This window comes from Crocodylus porosus, unplaced genomic scaffold (assembly GCF_001723895.1).
Source record: "Crocodylus porosus isolate Cpor-Errol unplaced genomic scaffold, CroPor_comp1, whole genome shotgun sequence".
Classification (NCBI taxonomy): domain Eukaryota; kingdom Metazoa; phylum Chordata; order Crocodylia; family Crocodylidae; genus Crocodylus; species Crocodylus porosus.
The window spans coordinates 42615428-42631996 of NW_017728951.1; the positions used below are offsets into that span (position 1 = coordinate 42615428).

General features: G+C 43.0%; 1 protein-coding gene across 2 annotated transcripts; it reads right to left on the reverse strand.

The window, feature by feature from the left end:
- Positions 1-2024: 2024 nt before the first annotated feature.
- On the reverse strand, positions 2025-13996 carry COMTD1 (catechol-O-methyltransferase domain containing 1). 2 transcript variants are annotated; one of them, XM_019556223.1, is made up of 7 exons: positions 13804-13996; positions 11680-11813; positions 9244-9349; positions 6667-6785; positions 6168-6222; positions 3951-4081; positions 2025-2426 (listed from the first exon to the last, which is right to left on the reverse strand). In XM_019556223.1, exons 1-7 carry the CDS (start codon positions 13883-13885, stop codon positions 2274-2276), a joined length of 780 nt encoding a protein of 259 aa, XP_019411768.1. In that variant the 5' UTR covers positions 13886-13996; the 3' UTR covers positions 2025-2273. The 2 variants fall into 2 exon arrangements, with proteins under 2 accessions (XP_019411768.1, XP_019411767.1); XM_019556222.1 differs by having other exon boundaries at positions 3951-4084.
- Between the last annotated feature and the right edge of the window lie 2573 nt (positions 13997-16569).

Sequence of the window (16569 nt, forward strand, 5' to 3'; positions counted from 1 at the left end):
ATTGCATTGTGCATACAATTGTCCCAGTACTGCTGTGAATCGAGATGCTGGAATCCCCACTGGCCAGCTCATTTGTACTGCAAAGCACAAGGAAGGGTAGGCAAAGTTTTTGAATAGAGCGATTTAAAGGCATTGCCTTTTGGTGGAGTTTTATTTTTTCCTATGAAGATTATTTTTGAGATGGCAAGTGCTCACTATCAGGGCACGTTTAGCTGCTACAGACTGGTATTCAGAATGACTAGTCATTTTCATAGGCCAGCGAGGTTCTTTGGGTGAATCTGATATCTTTTATTAGACCAACTTAAACAGTTGGAAAAAAAATTCTTAGCAAGCTTTTGGGTTTAACTTTTTACCCCCAACTATTTAAGTTGGTCTAATAAAAGATATCAGAGTTACCCAAAGAACCTTGTTTGCCTATATCCTTAGACCAACAGGGCTACAACCTATACCCCGGTAATCACTTTGTTTTGGAGGAAAAAAAGTGGGAAGGATCTCACTAAAGGCATTTGGGTGTCTCCAGTGGTGTTGTTTTGATGAGTAAATTTAGCCCGTCTGCCACTTTTTGGAAATGGTGAAGCTGATTTGGTTGTGCAGTCTAATTCAATCAACAGCTGGCACCATCTATAGAACTAGGGCTTCTGAGAACTGCACTTCTTACAGTGGTTGACTATGCAGCGTGAATTTCTTGGTAACTTTTTAATTGTCTTAGAAACTGCAGTCTTCCTTTTGGATTGTCTTTTGTGGTTAGACCTAGAGAAATGTAAAGTTCTTCACACCACCTGGCAAGTATCTTCCCATCTCATTAATGTGAAGTGCTTTTTTAGAGCTCAGTTTTAATTTGGAGCAGTAGCACCACAAAATTAACACTTTTCAACCATATTTTGCTTGGATTTTTCTGCTCAGCAAAATGTAGACTGTTTAAAAACTACCCCAGAAGCCTTGCATTTGATTAGCACATGACAAATCAAGTAAATCTTGGTAGTTGCACTAAAAACCTCACTGGAAACATGTACCTTAAATTAAAAAATAAAACACATTTAAGGGGAAAAAGGACAGCCCTGTTCTCTGCCCCTCTCTTATGGTACATAGTCACAAATTGAGACAGATGTTTCATTTTGTACCCATCTGCTCAGAACAATTTCTACCACAATACACATACAGCACTTGCCTACATTCCTTTTTAGTATGTCAGAAAGCACAAGGAGGAGCAATATTAAACACTGGGTATGATGCATGTGCTAACAGCTCTTTACTACTGCATTTTGCAGCCCAGTTACACAGCACCCATCTCTCATTTCCCCTTTGATCTTGACAGTCATTTTGCAGCAATAGATTCCCTCCAAACTGTGCCCCCACCACTCCATCTCAGTCAGTGTCTAAGATCAAGTTGGGCAGCAACATGCATCTTGCCATGTCCTCTTTGTGCATGAAATCAGAAAGAATGCCACTGTGGATGGAGTATGGTAGTAGACCTGCCAGATTTTGTATCTTTAACACCCTTGCTCCAATTCTTGTAAAACAACAAATGCTTTGCCATCCTTCCTCCTCAGCCATATAGGTGTGCTTTGCATGCTTTGTGATACGGAAGTTGCATTGTTCTGGGTTACGTGTTTTCCTCTCCTTTTTTAGTGCTGCTTTTCGGTCGCTCACTAGTATTTTCTAGACCAGTGAAGGAGGTTCACTCGTGAATGGCTGAGAGTAGTTAATTCCCCTTCAAGGCAGTGGAAGCAGGAAGCACAGTTGCAGAGGAATGACAATTTTATGGCTCAGAGACTGGACTGAGATTTAAGAGATGAGGACTCACTTTTGCTGGTGTATGGATTCTCTAGGCAGACCCTGTGTAAGTTGCAGCTTCCCTGGCTTCTATCCCCAGTCTTTGTTCTGCAAATGTAGTCTCTAAGTAGTTTAGGATAGTGACCATCTCAGCTGAAGGAGGGCCCCATTTCCAACAGCCACTCAGGATCTCCAAAGATTAGCCTTTTCAGGTGATTCCCTTCCCCCACCAATGGTCTGACAATGACAACTTCAAGTGGGATCTTCCCTTTTATTAAGATAAAAAGAAAAAGACAAAAAAAAGAGAAACTCTACACTAAATCTTAATTTCCCATCCTAACTTATTTTTGGATACCATTCATTGTTCTGCTTTCCCAGCTCTGTGCAATCTTACCATGACACAGGTTCAAATAGTTATTTTTGGCAGTGTTCCACCTTCATTTGACCTGATGATGGGGTGCTTCTCAGTCCTACTTCTTCTGCTTAGCATCTTCCTCCCACTATAACTTGAATGCAAATGTCACACCATCCCCTATTGGGATCATACTGATATTGACTCGTGTATCTCGGAGAAGTTTCTCATTGAGGAAGTGGATGCTTTGGGTGGCTAGGTCATCCTTCCTTGGATTCAATACTTTCCCGTGCCACAAAACCTATTGAAAGAAGCAATTCCCAGGCTCAAAGATGATTGTATGTAAAACAAACACTATATCTGAATAGGTCAGGGCTTGGCAACTGGGGACCTGCAGGCTGAATCTGGTCTGACCCATGGCAGCTCATGTAATTAACAGCAGCTCACAGTAGCAGATAAGGTGTTCCCAAGTTCCAGTTGTCTGCCTTTTGCTATCAGGTCTTTTTACAACATCTGTTGATTGCCAAAGGGTGCAGGGGTGTGGCCCATAGTGGCAAAGGATTACCAACCCCTGGACTAGGCTATTGATGCCACTGTTTCTGCCTTCTGAGAATGCTGAAAAACAATACTGCTGCAGTTGTGCATTTTCATAAAAATGCGGTTTTAAACAGTTTAAATCATAACTAAAGACTATGGACACTCAGTTAAATCCAATCCAAAGCCTATTCTGAACCCAGGCAGCTCATTGCACTAGTATAGTTAAGGCACATGTGTAATGTTATTGACTACTGACACTGGCATGATATGGTCAATGTTGTGTCAAGCACAAAAGATCTGGGAGTTCAATGCTCTTCTCTGCTGAGAGTATTCAGATCTACATTTCCTACCTCCAAAAGGGGTATCTTCTCAGACTTCTACTGTAAACTTTTTGCAATAGAGATCACCTTTTGTTTTAAGAACAATGGGATCCTGATCTATATGGCTAGGGCTTTTAAGTGCTACAATAAAATTCAAATTTAAAAATATTGTGCTTGCTTGTTGTATGTGCTTAAATGCTTTGACACCAGCCTTGTGTGTCCCAGTTTTTGCATATCGTAGGGATAACAATACCTATATAGTTTACTGTCTCTTTACGGTCTTAGTACAGAATGCTAAGAGTACACAGAATCTCAAAGATTTGCATATATTAAGCTTCCAACCAGTCCTTCAGAGTAAGAGAGGTATGTTTAGAAATTAGGCAGACATTTGAAAGTCTCCATCAGGTATTTCTACAACCACTTAAACTCTGATCATGCTGTGCCACAATGTTCAATAACAAAGCTAATTGATTAGCAGAGACCTAGGCAAAATCAATTCTACATATACACGGTTTATATTATGCATGATGCATTATAAGAAGATATGATTGTGTAAGGATATCCCTACTATTTGCCAAGGTATTGGTATTCTAAAAAAGAATGGGTATATTCATAACTAAGCCTGGAGTTTGTTTTTGGAGTTTGCTGCAATAACAGCAGATATTAGGCAGGGCAGAGTGGCACATAACTAATTGTTCATGTAATGAGTTAGTCTTTAAGGTACTGCCCTGCTCTGTCTTCTACCTGACTTCAAATTAATGCAGTTAACAAATACTCTCAGCAGATATTTGGGAACAATGTACTTAAACAAACAATTATAGTGTTTAGCCCCCTTTGTAGCTTAGCAATTGAAAAATAACCAAAACTCATGGATTAGATATTTCATTAACACCCTTAATTCTGATGAGATGCTCAGAGGCAGAAGCACTAACTTGCATTGTCACTGCCACCACCACTTTAGTACTTACATTATCAATGGCTATTATTCCTCCTTTCCTTACAAGACACAAACATTTTTCATAGTACTCATTGTAACTTTCTTTATCAGCATCTATGAAAGCAAAGTCATAGGTCTCAGCTTCGCCATCAGCCAGCAGTTCATCTAGATAGGAAACAAGGTATGTTGTTATGCATTACTTTAATATTGCAGAAAGGGATGAGATAATCCAGTCATGTTGAAGGTTTCATTATTATTATTTAGTGTTCTGATAGCCTTATGGATATAGTCTGGACTTGTATGGCTACCTAACTGGAAAACTTCTCTCTTGTTCAACCAATCAAAAATTCATGTTCTACAAGGTCTGTCTACTTCAGGGAAGTTTACTAGGTGGTTTTAAAACTGCCTAGAGGCATGGAGCCTGAATTTGGTTCAATAATAACAAGCCAGGCAGTTTTAAATTGGATTTATGCTCCATCTCTAACTCATTTTAGAACTTGATGTAGCTGGATTTCTTTTAAAGTTGATTAGGAAAATGTTTCCAGTATAGAAAGACCCTAGATGTTAAAGGATTTTTGTTTTTCGGGTAAACCAGCTGTTATGCAAAATGCCATCTCCTAGGTCACAAATAATTCTTAGCTGAAAAGCATTTGGGCAGCGTTGGTAAGGGCATTCCTGCTCAGGCATGATGGCAAATGACAGTGACATGTTTACCGTGTGGTCTCTTCTCAGGATTCTTTCCCTTCCTTTTTCCCTCCCTGGGCCAAAACAGGCAGAATTTGGATCCATTTAAGCCCTTTTAAATTGTTTTCTGACTGAAAGTTACAGCTCTGAATGGTGAGCTGCTAAGAGCTGGATCCATTAGTCAGTCTTCACACCCTCCCCAAGACCTTGCTATCTAAAGCTCTGCCTGTCAGTACCACATATTGTAGGAGGAACCCCAGCTTGGAGCCTTGCTTCCTATTCCAGCTGCTCTGTAGTGATCAGAGGCATCTCCAGAAGGAACTGAAGGACTGCTGACAGGTCTGAACAAGCCCTTCAAAGGACAGAATGAGGCCCAGGTATGGTTTATTCTTATAATAGAGGGGAAAGAGTAGCTAGTCCTAGATTTTTCTACTTAGGCAGGCAGGCCAACTGTCAAACTAAGAGGAAAGGGTACGATGAGCATTCCTCAGTGGCTGTGGTTGACTGCTGCTAGGCAGTGTTTTTCCCTAACAATATTTCTTCTACAAGGTAGACTGCATAATTAAGGCAGCAGGAGAGTGGGATAAGCCAGGGGAGAGGAAGCAGTGGGACTGGTTTTAGGAAATAAATAGCCAAACAGCAAAATGTCTTTCCTCAGCTACCCATTGGGTAGTCTGGTGTTATGGAAGACTGCACTGAATCATAGAAATGTAGAGGCTGGAAGGGACACAGAGGTACTATACAGCAAGACCCCCTCTACTGATGCAGGATTGGGAGTATGTAGAACCTGAGTTTGCCTTGCCTGTTCTTACAGCCTCCAATAAATGGCTTTTTAACCTTTCTTAGAAGGCCAGCTGCAACTGTTCACTAATCCCATAGTTAGAATGTTTTGCCTAAACTTTATTGCAAATCAGGCAGGCTTTTTCATCCCATGTTCTCTGTTTATGGAAAAGAATTGATCACACTTAAACCATCTTTTAAATTGCAGAAGGTAAATACCATGTCTCTCCTCAGTGTTTTTTCCCCCCTTCTGGACAGAGGCAAATCTATCTGCCTTTCCCATGCTCTTGGCTTTGCGTTTTCCTGAAAATGAATATTAAAATGTATTCCCCTAGATGAAGGACTTTCTGTCTTTGGAGATTATACTCTGGTTTCTTGGCTGCTTCTGCATCCTCCACTCCCTTAAGAAAACACTTCCTGCCTAAGACAAACAGATGTCCACTTGGAGTAAGAGAAGCTGGGCTTTGTCCAACTAATTTACTTAAGCAGCTTTCCTCATGGGAGAAGCAGCTGACAATACTACTTATTAGATTAAGCAAAGCAATGAACAAGGCAGTTAAGTTCTCAGTGTACCCATGGGCAGTGTAGGGACAGTTTTTCCACCCCTGATTTCTCCATAACAATACCTGGAAGAATTAGAATTGTTGAAGTCTTCAGGTCAATATTATGATTGATCTAAACCATGTTCTTCATTGCTAGGTAAGAAAGACTTCAGATAATAAACTCCTCCCACACCCTGGATCTCCACCCTTTACTTTTAATATGCATTTCTGTTCCTACCTACCAAGTGTTTCACTTGCTCGTTTAATCCGTAAGTCAATTTTATGCTCCACTCCCGCCTAGAATAAAAAAGGAAATAGATTTGATCAGGGCCGGCTTTACGGGTTGGCGACATGGGTGACTGCCAAGGGTGCTGTGGTCAGGGGAATGACACATGGACACACAGGTGTGAGCAGCTTGAGCTCACAGCAGCACTTTCCCCCTCCTGTTCTGCCCTGGACCAGCTGACCCCTGCCCCAGGCAGGAGGAGCTGTGCCCAGCCCAACCTGCCTCTACCTCCAGCCACTGCTCAAGAGGAACCAGACGGGGCATGTGCGGGTGGGATGGTGCCTGTGCAAACCTGTCGTATGCTGTGCCCGGCTTGTTCTGGTCAGGCCTGACAAAGAATGTTTTCCGTTTGAGGGCTCATCAAGCTCTACTCTAAATCCATAGGTGGTCCAGTAAAAGATAGACATACCATTTTGGGTGTCCTTATTGAGAGGCACACAGCAGATGACACTAACCTCTTTCCACAATGGCTTCCCAATATTGACATAATCTTCATTTATATCACAAGCAACAACTCTGCCATTATCTGGCAAAATGAGTGCCATGTTCAAAGTATTGTAACCTGTAAAAACACCTGTGCAAGACGACAGGGGAAAAAAAGTCAAAGAAGGCTTACCCTGCTAAGAAAACTCATTAACAGTAAGCAAGGATGCCTTTTGTTAAAGAATAAAAAATTAGAATAGTTGAAATCAGCAAATCATTAACAGAATCTGAAGGTTTTCTAATGCCCATTAACAAGAGTGGAATTGCGCAGCTATAAAAACTAAACAGCATGCAGCTGCATCTTGCTGTTAACCCTCCTCTAACTATATTTTTAGCATAGTTTCCCTAATGTTTTCCTAAACTCAGAAGGCAAAATTCTGTCCTAGCCTCTCCAAGGAATTTCGGGCAACCACCAATATTGCTTGGCTCTCAAGTACAGCTAAGTCCTAAGGTGACATACACAGGAGCATAAGGGGCAAACATAGTGAAGAGCTGCATGGTGGCCATGTAGGGGTTGAACCTAGAGGGGAAGTCAAGCTTAGAAGCTCAAAACAATCATGCATGGCATGAATTACCTTTCGGGCACCTCTCAATGTGGGATCAGGGAAAGGAAACAGGGCTTGGGGCACTAAATTGTCCTTGCCTGAATCAGACAGGTGGGCTGCAACTCTGACTCACTGTGCAATGGTTGTTTAACACTGTAGATTTACACGTCCAAAAGAGCATGAGGATGAAGATCCCTCTCTTCAAGATGCAGTGTGCTGTTGAACTCTTTCTCACCACAGTTCTTTTTTACTTGGGTTTCCTTCTCTTCAGATTATGTCCATTTGGGTTGTTCATCTCTAATTTCTAACCTTACTTAAGTTGATACTAACTCAAAGGTCAGCACTCTTCTCATTGTATCCAAGGGGATAATAGAGGCTAAGGACCAGCTTTTTCAGGTGCCTAAACTGTTATATCTCAGGTTTGACTTCCTGCAGAGCCATGCAAACACAGAATTGTAAAACATTAGGGTTGGAAAGGACCTCAGCAGGTCATCTAGTCCAACTTCCTACTCAAAGCAGGACCATCCCCAACTATCTCATCCCAGCCAAGGCTTTGAGTACACGGATCTTAAAAACCACTAAGAATGAAAATTCCACAACCTCTCTGGGTAGCAGTAGCTTGTTCTGGTGTTTTACTATCTTCCCAGAGAGAGCTTTTCCTAATATCCAACTTAAAAACTTCCCTTGCTGTAGCTTGAGCCCATTGCTCCTTGTTGTATCATCTTCCATCACTGAGAACACTCTAGCTCCATCGTCTTTGGAATCACCCTTCAGGTAGTTGAAGAATATTATTAAATCCCTTCTCAGTCTGTTTTTCTCCAAACTAAATAAGCCCTGTTGCCCCAGCCTCTCCTCAGAAGTTATGTGCTGCAGCCTACTAACCATTTTTGTTGCCTTCCACTGGACTCTCTCCAATTGTCCAGATCCTTTCTGGTGTGTGTGTGTGTGTGTGTGTGTGGGGGGGGGTGGGGGTGGCATCCAAAACTGGCCACAGTACTCCAGATGTGGCCTTGCCAGTGCCAAATAGAGAGGAAGAATCACTTCCCTGGATCTGCTGGCAACTCTCCTACTAAAGCAGTCCAGTATGCTGTTAACCTTCTTGGCAATCAGGGTACACTGCTGGCTCATAATCAGCTTATTGTCCGCTGTAACCCCCAGGTCCTTTTCTGCAGAGCTGCTGCCCAGCCAGTCAGACCCCAGCCTATACCAGTACATAGGACTGTTCTGTCTTAAGTGCAGGACTTTGCAATTGTCCTTGTTGAACCTTATGAGATTCCTTTTGGCCCAATCCTCCAAGTTCTGAGCAGCAGGTCAAGAAAAGCACCTAGTTGGCCTCTCCAACACTTGTACCAGAAAGCTGTCCCCAGCATTCTCCAAGAACTTCCCGGATTGCCTGTGCAGTGCTGTACTGCCCTCCCATTGGATGTAAGGGTGACTGATGTGCCGCATGAGAACCAGAGCTTGTGATCAGGGAACTCCTGCTAGATGAAACTTTCTTCAAACTGCTATCTCATCTTCTTGGTCTGGTGGTCTACAGAAGACACCCACCATAACATCACCCTTGTTGCTCTCCCCTTTGACCCTAACCCAGAAACTTTCAGTAGGATCTTATCTCCAGTTTTGTACGTGAGCACTGAGCAGTCATACAGCTTTTACATAAACAGCAACTCCTCTCCCTGTATTCCCCTGCCTGTCCTTCACAAACAGTTTATACCATCCATGGCAAATGCACAAAATCTGGCACAAAAAAGGGGTTAACTTGAAAACCCCCAAATTGGCGGCCACCTGGAACCTTCTGCTTGCCAACATCACAGAGACTGCTGGGGTGAAAGGCAGGATCCTGCCCTGTTAGACCTTCCCCTACTCCCATCACCTTTGGTGTTTGGTAGATCTAACTGCACCATGTTGGATTGTATAGCAAGGGCCAAAGCAAGGAGCTCAGTTATTTTATACAGCTCCAGAATGGGTGGCACTGGACATTACCCAAATAATATGCATTCTTACCAATTTCAATAACTTTCTTCGCTTTGATGAGTTTAGCCAAATTTGCCATAAGCTGAGCCTGGTCACAGGACACCATCATTCTGCCCCAGGGGTGATCCAAGGTGAGCTAGAAAAGGAAACAAAGTGCAACGTTGGAAAAAAAAACAGGAAAAGAAAAGTGACTTCTCATACAGACAGGCCCCAGGGACAAAGATGTCAGGGCTGTGTGCATGAGGGAAAGATGGTTTTGAATTCAACAGTAATTCTGGGAGGAAAAAGAAATTCTTTCAAGGAGTGGTGTAGGTAAACTAACAATCTGGGTAATAAACTATTGGATATGTTTTTCAGTAGCACAGGAGATTGTGGAGCTTTAAAGAATAGACAATAAGCTTGGGCAAATTTCTAAAAACAGTACCCTCATTCAACCAGAAGATACAGGCTTGATGCAGGAATTGCTGTGTGAAAGTTTATAGGAGGTAGAGGACATTCATGGCCTTTTCCAGCCATAAGATCTTTTGTACTTAGACACCAGCATAGAAAACAAAGCTGAAATAGTAGTTTGGCCCAGTAGAAAGAGCTTTGGACTAAGCTTCAGAAGCTCTTGTCCCTTTTCTGAACTCTACCATTGTCCTGCGAGGTGAGCAGCCCAAGACGTTTTACCTCTGTGTTTCAGAGAGAGAGAGAGAGAGAGAGTGTGTGTGGTGTGTGTGTGTGTGTGTATTTTAAATGTTAATAGGGACTTGCCTCTGGTACAGAGTAGTTTGAAGACTATGGAAGAGAAGATTTATAAAAGGGGTAGGTGGTATATTTTCATACAGGTGGGATGTAGCCATCAGTGTTGCAAAGGATGAGTAACACTACTCTACCTGCACAGTATACTCTTGTACTCATTGCACAGTTCACAGTCTGTTTTCAGGGCAGCTTCACACAGCTTCACTGGTGTAGGGGTGTGACCTAGGGAAGGAGCATGGTCACACACTACCTTATAGCCAGAGGTCAATGTCAGCAAAAGTAAGTAGAGGACAGCCTGGCAGGAACCACACAGACACCCACAGAGATCCAGCATGAGGTTAGGATAAGGAGGTGTAGAGGTGGTATAAAACTTCAGTATCAGCTGAAGATCTAGATTCAGGTCTTTATGATCTAGAGATAGACACAAACCATGGAATCTGGATCTGGGATATCAAACATTTGTACCTTTTGCACGTGTTTTGTATCTGGGGTTTTCCTTTGAGTTTATCTCTAATAAGAAGCAAGCCTCTGTGATGTCCTCCTTCAACTGTCATAATACATACTAGAGCTGGAACATGCAGACTCAGCCATTCAAGCCTATCTCCCTGCAAAAGAACAACTGTTCTCCCTAGGACACTTCCTAATGCTTTGTCTTAAGTGATATAATGCTTTTAGACCTCCTGGTGTTGAGGTTCCTGTCTTGGAATATCTCCCCTATCTATTTTATATCCTTAGTTTTTACCTTGTTTTTGTTGCTCTTATTAATGGTAAATTATTAATATAGTTATCTATATTAAAAGGACCAGCACCGTGTCCAATTCCACTGCAGAAGAGATCATTATGGAAGTTAAAGGATGTAAGCAAACTGCAGAAGAGAGGGCCCTGTCTTTGTTTCATTTAACAATGGCATGTGGACTAGTTCCTCAGCTGTTTTTAGCCTTGAAAGAGTAGCCTCATGCTTAAGTGGTGCATATGAATACCCCATGTTGGCCTTGTCTATACGCACTTTACTCTGCTGCCAGAACTTCTGGGGGGCAGAAAGCAGCTGCTACTACCAGCACATGTGCACGTTGACATTCTTCTAGTAGCTTTGAATGGTTCCACTCAGTAGCTGTGCAGCTAGAGCACAAAGTGCACCCTGGGAAAGCATCAGCTGCTAAAAGGACTACGACAGCCAGCTGAAGACATGTGGATGTCCACACATACCACTTAGCAGCAGAAGTGAAGTGACTCAGCCACCAGAAAGACACCAGTTTCTAAAGTTGAGTCTTGAGTGTGAACATGTTCAAAGTTTTCCCAGCAGAACTGGACTTCCCTCTATACAAAACAGGGTCCTAATCAATTGTGTTAGAGTCACAGTCCTGCCAGTCACCAAGAGACAAGTGCGGGTATTTGGAGGCACTTAGGAAAAGTTCTTCTGTCGTGCTCATACATGCCTTCCCCAAAGGAGTTAGAACTGTAGAATACAGCCTGCATGTAGGCAGGCACCCTGTATGGTCCTTCAAAGATCATTGAGACAAGTTTTCTGTCTGGCCCTTGGTATATACAGTGCAGATAGTGGTTTCTATAGATCTAGGCACAAATGAGTAGATAGAGAATAGGAAATTCTTGTGGGATAGCACATCTTTATTGGGCATGGACAATACAGAAATGAATGTTCTTGGAACATTAACAGCAGCACCAGATGTCCAACCCTAAATGAGAGTACCTTAAAAAAATACTGACCAGTCGCAGCTTCTTTAGAAGTGGGTGTTCCCTTAAAGAATGGTCCAATATGTACTGCCAGAGCAGGCTGTCTTTTCCAATAACAGCCTTAGATGACTTGGACGCTCCAAAAAATATAGAAGGGTATTTCTTGCCTATAAAAACAAAAGATATTAATAGGCCTCTGTGCCTCAATAGAAGAAGCTTGCAAAGCTTCACTAAATCCAGAGTAAATACAAGACCAAGAAAAATGTCGAAGTAGCTAAAGGCTACATCAGTAACTGATGGAGGATACCGGGTATCATATTCTTACAGAATAAGTGGTTACACAGGAATTAGTGCTGAAAGACATGGAAATGAAACGAATGACTCTCCCCCTTTAGGAGGTCTTTCTAGAATGGGGTTGGCTACATTGCCTTGTTAGCTTGAACAATCTGCACTGCTACTGTACTCTGATATACTCACCCTGTAGATAAACACAGGGGTTTGAGCTCTAAGTCTGGTGGTGACTTTCATTAAAATAAAAACTCACCTAAAGCGGTACTGGACTCTGCTGTCACAAGAGGTTCCTTCCCTTAGTTCAGCAGATTTTCTAGCATAGTCAAGCTAGCCTTAACGGCTGGAGTTCAATATGTGTCTTTTGGTGTGCAGAGCCACTCTAGACATGACCCCCAATTCTTCTGCTGTTAGTCAAGGTGTAAAACAATCTGCAGAGAGCTGTGGAATTGGTATAGCAGTTCTACTTCTCAATATAATATTTTTACTGTTAAGCAGCCTTTTTAAATGCTTAGGAAGATACATGTATGTCTGCAGTTACCCAGCAAGGGGAGCACTAGGAAAGCATGCATCACCTTTAAGACCTTGGCCTTTTAATCTTGTTGGTAGGTGCACTTTTCAGCCTATTAAAGTACTGTGGCATAGCGGATTATACGGACAGACTTGGACCTTAATAGCATTAATATATTTCCTGCCAAAACTCAGTCATACCTGTTCCTTGCATTTACCTCTTAAGAGTGGTCCTCAGAGGTGATAATCTGTCTCACGATATACTCAAATTCCCTTCATATATATTTACTGATTTTAAGCACAACAAAAATATACCCAATGGTGTATAGGTTGCTTTGATGTAACTTTAAGAACAGACGGGAACAAGAGCTTTAAAGTTAAGTGCCCAGATCCAGACTCTCCTGTGTCATCATGGGATGGCTGGTTCCTTGACTAGGAAAGTTTGTTAGGGAAATGGAAGTTTCACACTGTCAACTCTCAAAATTTAACTGAGGGTTTTGTAGTGAGAGGTTCTCTCTTTAAGCCCCAACTGACATAGTTAGAAAATTACATGAAAATTTCAGCTTTGTTGATTTTAAATATGTTTGAAAGAAATCGATTTTGTTGCCTTCATGGTGGTAGAAAAATGTTTTAGAAATGTGAACCCTAAGATCAGAATCCAGAACACAAGTGAACAGTGTTGTACATGTGTCCCACATTTTGTGGGCAGTGAATGAGGTCTCATGCTTTTTACAGACCACTCAAGACTGATGGTCTGGGCAGTGACTTCTGAATGCTGGGAGTTGGCAGTACTGTAGGAGGCACAATGCAGAACCTAGCCCAGTGAACACAGGACTGCCATGGATTCACACAGTCCCTCATCCTACAGCCAGATCTGTTCGTGCAACCCTCTGCACCCAAGTGCACTCCCACAATAGGCCAAGGAGTCCACAGAAGCAGATTTCAGGGCAGGATTGGGCCTGAGTTCTGCTGTCCTGCCTGCAGAAACTGGCTGTTACCAAAATCAGGCAGGCAGTTACTTGCCCAGTTTGTACAATGCCATAAGGGGTGGAGGGAATTCCTACCTGATGCTGCAGGGACAATGCTGAAAAGCCTGCCAGTCCATTAGCCTTCTCTTAGGGATCTGTTGCTGTGCAGATCAGGTGTCACCCACCATCCTCCCCAGCTCCTGGCACAGGAGAAGATGCCAGTCTCCTACAGGGTAATTCCCACCCTCCTCTCCCAGGGTTCTCCCAAGCTCTCACTCCATGAGGAAGTGCAGTCAGTAGATCCCTGCTTCCATCAGAGCCATCTTGAGTCCATGTGTTTGGGGCTGGGGCAGGCAGCTTCCTACCGATCAGAAAAGAAAGCGGCACTTACCTGCTAGGACTCCGGTAGCGAAAGCGACCCCCAGCATCGCAGTGCCTACGGCCACTTCTTTAGAGACACTAAACCAGGGCATTTTGCACAATGCAGAGAGAAGGGCTGCTCCTGGCTGCTGCAGCGTTCAGCAAAGTGACACTACTTCCCTGAGCCCATTAGATTGCCTTATCTAGTGCATGTCACATGCTTCCACTCCAGGCGTGGGCGAGCATCTCCATCACGTGGGAACTGTGCTGATCAGTGGGGCAAGAGCAGCATCTAGAGGTGAAGGGGAAAAAAAAAAAATAAAAGGTCGGAGCAAGTTATCGTTTTTGGATGAGCTTTCCCACCATCTGAAAGAGAAAGGCGTGAAACAGTAATAAGCACAGGTTACAAAAAAGGGCTTACAAAAGTAGCATTTAAATGGTCTCAGGGAATCTAAGGCAATCACGTGTACCAGCAGAGTCTAATGTCTGCAATGGCTGGAAAGTCTCCACCTAGGAGCTCTGAGTTGCTGGGAGGTGTAAAAAATAGTTTGCAGTGGGTCTGGAAAGGGCTGACAGAGTGATTTTTCTTGGAATAGGTGGTAGGACTTGTTTCTGCTGTGAGGATTAAATAACTTGACATCTGCAGGATGCCATGATGGAAGAGGGGGATATGTTTTCAAGGTCTGTAGGCCATGCCCAGTGCTAGCTGTGGTGCAATGGCTTGCTCTTTGTTAAGGGTCGTGCTTATAGCAGTGACCTGGGGCTTGACAAGTTATTGCCCCTCTTGCCCATTGTGTCTTGTCTGTTTTTACTGAAAACATGAAACAACAGGGCTGTCCCCTACTATGTTCCTGCACTCTAGTGGAACTACAATCTCATGTGGAAGCTGCAGGTGACAATATAATAAATAAGTGCCACTAATTATTAGTAGTGTTTCCTTTGAAGAGCTACAAGAACCATGAGAAAATAACTGCCCACATCCCATTTTACAGACAAGAAAACAGAGGCACAGAGAAAATGACTTTTCTAAGGACACGCAGTGAGTTAGATGTTGAGTCAGATGTGGAACAGGGATCGTCTGGTTCCCAGTCCTTTGCTCCCACCACTGTGTTCATGAAATTCTCCAGGGCCTTTATAAACATTCTCTCGCCGTTTATAAAGTGAGTGGGTACTTCAAAAGCTTGGGGGAGGGGTAAGCTGTAGAAAGGGAAGATTACTTTCTTTTGAGAAACCCAGAGGAGAGAAGAGGCCAGGGTTATTATTAAGCAATAGTGTGGATCCATTCCTCAGCAACAGGTTTACATTGCAGAGGGTTTGCTTGTAGGAGAAGATTTCAGCAGAAGAAAGGAAAGAACAGGTATTGCTGAGATCTAGATCCACAGAGACATTTAAACATTGTTCTTCCATTGATTTTTTTTCCAGCTACATTGGTTATGAGGTACAGTCTTATGCTGTTATTTAACACCAGTACTGGCAGTTTCTTAGCTCTCATTGCAGTCAATAGGGCTGGAAAATCAGTAGGAGTTGGGTGCCTGAATACCCCTGTGGATCTGAGTCTGAGAGTCTGAGGGCCAAATTTATCCCTGCCTTGTGTGTGTATTAGGTGTATGTCTGCGGTGAAGGTTATTGATGTCACATTCTCAGGGTGGAGGGGTGTTCTGCCTGAAAACAAGGTGGGGTCCAGCAGGCAGTGTGTGGCTGGCTAAGGAGATAGTCAAATGCTCTTATCCCTGGCATCAGAGTCTTTACTAACTGACATCTGTCACATTTGGTTTATTTTCTCTCTTGTCCTCAGATCAGGCAAACAACCAAACACTTGTATGTGAGGTGTACGGTTTTGTTGTGTGTATACAGATTATGTGTATCCTTGTAACCTCTGCTGGAGGTGTGCTCCCTGGCTTTCCTTTGTGGAACTGAAAGCTGCCCTCCCATGGCCTATCTATCCCCTGAATGGGAGCAGCACTTGTAACACCCAGCCTGTGTCCCCTCTTACTTTGGGACACCATTCTCCACCAAGTGCAGCAAGCTTTGCTGTCACAGCAAGGAGCACGAGCCAATGTGAATCTCATCCTGCATTACGCATGACTCTTTAAGGAGAATTTTGTCATTGGAATGGGTTCCCTTTAAAAGGGAGCTGGTAGTATTTAAAACTCTGAATGCATGTCCATTTCAGTATGGAAGGCATGAGTAGGTCTCACAGGAAGCCACAGGGCCTGGTAGAGTCTAGGAACAAAATACTGTCACAGAACCCAAAAGAAGGGATGGATACATTGCTTTACTCAGTGGATCTGTGCCAGGGACTGAATCTAGAGGCCTTTACACATGCCAAGAGTTTCCTAATATGGAACTTGTAGCCTGAAAAATGAGGCAAGGATGAGAAAGAAGTCACTTAAAAGTCCAGTTTCTGGCACATCTTTAAGTCACATGCAAAAACAAAATAACTGAAATTAGTTCTTTAGGGCAGGATTTTTTTTTCAGCACAAAAAATGTAGGTTAGCGGTGTGATTGGGTTTTTAAATACAGTGCGTTGTTTTATACCTGCAAAAGCACTTCTTTGCCAGTATAACTTATTCTGTTCAGGGAATTGCTTAATTATATTGGCAAAAGCAAAAGCTCTGCCTTCATGTAGAGGTGTGGCTGATATGCTTGTAAATCTTAAACTTGAGTCCCCAGTGGCCTGCTCTGTTTCACCAGTGGCAAGAGCAGCACACAAAACCAGATCCTAAGTCTTGGCTGATAGAATATCTTTCAGTTCACTTCTGAAATATACTTGCTTTTTTGAAGGTTATGAAGAGTA

Coding starts and splice junctions, on each gene's coding strand:
- COMTD1 (XM_019556222.1), bottom strand. CDS start 13,885: ATGCCCTGGTTTAGTGTCTCTAAAGAAGTGGCCGTAGGCACTGCGATG. Junction 4,085..6,167: donor ACGAGCAAGTGAAACACTTG/GTAGGTAGGAAC, acceptor TTTCCTATCTAG/ATGAACTGCTGGCTGATGGC. Junction 2,427..3,950: donor GAATAATAGCCATTGATAAT/GTAAGTACTAAA, acceptor TTCTTTCAATAG/GTTTTGTGGCACGGGAAAGT.